The sequence below is a fragment of the Caenorhabditis remanei genome, chromosome X (genome assembly GCF_010183535.1).
Source record: "Caenorhabditis remanei strain PX506 chromosome X, whole genome shotgun sequence".
NCBI classification, from domain to species: domain Eukaryota; kingdom Metazoa; phylum Nematoda; class Chromadorea; order Rhabditida; family Rhabditidae; genus Caenorhabditis; species Caenorhabditis remanei.
This window is the reverse complement of record NC_071333.1, coordinates 21301371-21304899: the sequence shown is the minus strand read 5'-3', so window position 1 is coordinate 21304899 and position 3529 is coordinate 21301371. Positions and strand designations below refer to the sequence as shown.

General features: G+C 39.3%; 1 protein-coding gene across 1 annotated transcript; it reads right to left on the bottom strand.

The window, feature by feature from the left end:
- Nucleotides 1-466: 466 nt before the first annotated feature.
- Nucleotides 467-3173, bottom strand: GCK72_026259 (uncharacterized protein; the record flags this gene model as incomplete). The annotated part of the gene is made up of 9 exons (XM_053736780.1): nucleotides 467-547; nucleotides 600-873; nucleotides 920-1278; nucleotides 1322-1589; nucleotides 1638-1798; nucleotides 1842-1938; nucleotides 1981-2222; nucleotides 2319-2539; nucleotides 3002-3173. The coding sequence occupies 9 exons, from the start codon at nucleotides 3171-3173 to the stop codon at nucleotides 467-469; spliced, it is 1875 nt and encodes a 624-aa protein (XP_053580346.1).
- Nucleotides 3174-3529: the final 356 nt, after the last annotated feature.

Below are 3529 nucleotides of genomic sequence, written 5' to 3'. Positions count from 1 at the left end.
CCTCTTTGTGTTGAGACGCATAGAAAAGAGAGGATAGAGAAAAGGGGGAAGACAGACATAGTCTGGGTTCTACCCTTTCACAATAACAAGAAAATATTTCAAAATAATAATAAATTGGCTCTAAAGGAGCATTCACAAGATAATTAATAAAAATGGCAAGAATAAGTTGGCAGAGAAGGCATTGGAATCATTCGTTTGCTACCGTGGGAACTTAGGTCCGGTAGCAAACGAATGATTAAAATTATAACACAGAGCAAAATATTTTAAAAAAATAAAATAATGGTAAGAAAGGGCAAGAAGGAGTCGGCAGCAAGAAAATTCAGTGGAATCATTCGATTATAGATGTTAATGAGGTCGGAAGACAAAAAGAGAAAACAAAAAAAAGTATGAGATAAGGATAAGATTCAAAAAAAATGAAGAAGATGTATAAAATATAGTAAAACAAGGGTGCAAACAATTTGCTTGTTTAGATGAGTTGACGCTCCCGCTGGTAGACATCATCTTGTGTCTGATGGCGATAGTCCCTGATGAGTTGACTGCCGAGAACCTAAAAATCCAAGTTTCAAATGAAAAACAAAAAAACATGTTTTGAAACTTACTTGATTAGCCGTCCATCTCTCTTCCGGATTTTTTCTGATGAGCATTTGTGTCAGAGCGCGGATACTCAGGTTCATCGTTACCGGTGGATTATATTTGCATTTCGAGACCATGTAGTCAGATATGTGTCCAGTCGGTAGCTGGAATGGCAGTTTCCCTTGAGTACATTGATGGATGACAATTCCAAGCGAATAACAATCGAGGGCTGTGGTCTGTTTCGAACGATTGATCACTTCTGGCGCCATGTATCCTTGCGTTCCGCAAAACGTTCCGTGCCTGAAAATCAAGAAAATTTCAAAAATCACATTGATGATTCCCTCACCTTTCGTCGGTAGCACTTCCGAAATCCGTCACTTTGTACACTCCTTCTAAGTTGTGTAAAATATTTTGGGGCTTGAGATCACGATGGATAATGCACCTTTCGTGGCAATACGACAGGGCGTTCGCCACGCATTCAGTCATCCTGGCGATATCCTTCACATTCATCACATGTCCTCGTTTTTCGTTCAAAACGTCGTAAAGTGATTCTTGCATATATTCGAGTACAAAGCAGATATTGATATTCGATCTGAAGGCGGCGTACATCTTCACTATGTTTTCGTGACGAAGTTCTCGTTGGATCAAAACTTCCCGCTCAATTTCAAATTTTTTGGAGAGTATGCTGGTTTGATTCATGACGTACTAAAAATGCAAAATCAGTCGTGTTCCCAGTAGTATTTCTCACCTTCAGAGCGAACTCCTTGTCGCTTTTTTTCGATGTACATTTGAACACACTACCGAACGATCCTGTTCCCAACAGCTTTCCAATTATGAACTTTTCTTCTGTCACGTCGTTATCGTAGACGTTTATGTCTTCGTCCCGCTTTCCGGCGGCTTCATATCGATCATTGATTTTTTTCAGCTCTTTCATCTCTTTGTCTTCGGTCACACGACTTTTTGCTTTACGACACGCTTCTCTCAGTTTCTCTGAGTGATTTTTGTAGTTAGCAACGCTGAAAGTTACATTGAGTTAATTCTGCTGTTTTTCCTATGACACTCACTCAAATTCAGCAGACTGTAACATGACTCCCGTGGAGCAGCCTGTGGCAAACACTTTTCCAGGCAAAATATCAAACATTGTCTGGTTTGGTGATTTCACTCCATATTTGAAGAATGAGGTTGGTTTGTGATCAGCTACATTTTTGACGTCAGTGAGCACAAGCTGAAAAAATAATACGATTAAAACTTTGCATGTATAAACTAACCTGCGAATTTTTGAAAGTTCCGTGCATCACGAACGCGTCCGACGCACGGTTTCCATCAATTAATCCGAGGAACCATTTTTTTTCGTCGAAAGACCACCTATAAAAATAAATTGAAAAAGTGTTTTTCGTGAATCTCTACCTTTCGGAGGGTTGCGTTTCTCCACTCCACGTAAATAATCGGTGAACATCTTTGTCAACCGTCTCGCAATAGGACAAATTGGTTTTGTAGCCTTGTTTCACAGTCGATCCTTTGAGTGAAAACGAGTACACGGCCTTTTTCGAAGACCCTCTTAGGTCATACATCGACCAATCATTCATACCAGTTGTCATTACTTCGTAGCTTTCCTTACGAAACTTCGATGATGAAGATACCACATCGGTCTGAAAACATCAATTTGATCATTGATTTTACAAAGATCATTGAAAATCAATAACTGAGAAAGACACTAAAAGAATTGTTAATTGTATTCAACCTACCTTGAGCTCTCGAACAACTGAATCTGTTTTAACGTCATACAGGAGTATCGACTTGGTGAGCACACCACTTTTTTTCGGATGCAAAAGGAGAACTTTCTCCAATTTGTGAAAGTCGTTGCATTTCCAGTTAGTGATTCCGGGCAACGAATTGGTTTGACGAAGAGTGGATTTGTTTGTATCGATAGTGTAGACGATTGGCTCTTTTCCCACAAGGTATACGTCTATAAACATTAGTATTACTAATTTTCCTGATTTTATTTCGGTTCTATTCCAGTTTAAGTGTTTTTTGAAAACTCGAACGTCCCGATAAACACTACGGCGTCTTTTGAAAGACTTAGACGTCCCTAAGAAAACTTAGACGTCCCGAAAAATATTTAGACGTTTCAAAAAACAGTTTGGCGTCCCAAAAAACATTTAAACATCTCGAAAAAAAAAGGAAGTTTCGGAATGTCTCAGTTGGGGCGTCTGACTGTTTACGGGACGTCTAAATGTTTCTGGGACGATCAAACATTTGAAATGAGTTTTCAAAGGACCTCTAAACTTGAATAGAGCCCTTTTTCCGTTCTCTATCGAAGGGAACAGAAGAACAGCTTTACTTGAAAAAGTGAGAATTCCAGAACATAGTTAGAATCTGTTCTGAGAATGACGTGTTGTCTTTCTGAAAGGTTAATTTTCACACTCACTGTTCTTCTCCGCATAAACTGTATTGACTCCTTCGTCGACACGGTGGCTCTCAAGAAGACACGAGGCAGTCGTTGAGTAGAATGAAACGGAATCTTTGGATAGTACAGCAACCAATTCGTCGTCAACGAGTGCAATATCAACAGGATCCAAGATATCGATTCGGCACGTCATTCTTTCCTAATTGTTGTGTATTTGATTTTTTGGCTGTAACAAATGATTTACAAAAAGAAAGAGAGAGAGATAGAGAGATAGAGAGATAGAGAGATAGAGAGATAGAGAGATAGAGAGATAGAGAGATAGAGAGATAGAGAGATAGAGAGATAGAGAGAGTCCAACTCTTCGACACCACTGTCCTCTCCTAGCTGACATATAGATCTGAAAGATGGACTTGCACAAAGTCTCTATCCAGAAGAATAAGAACCACACACGCAGCACTTGAAAGGAAACTTGTCGAAATGCAATGGGCCGACTCCCTGAGAAAATAAATTTCGAGCCTTCAGCATAACTTTTTGTTCATATAAGTGTTT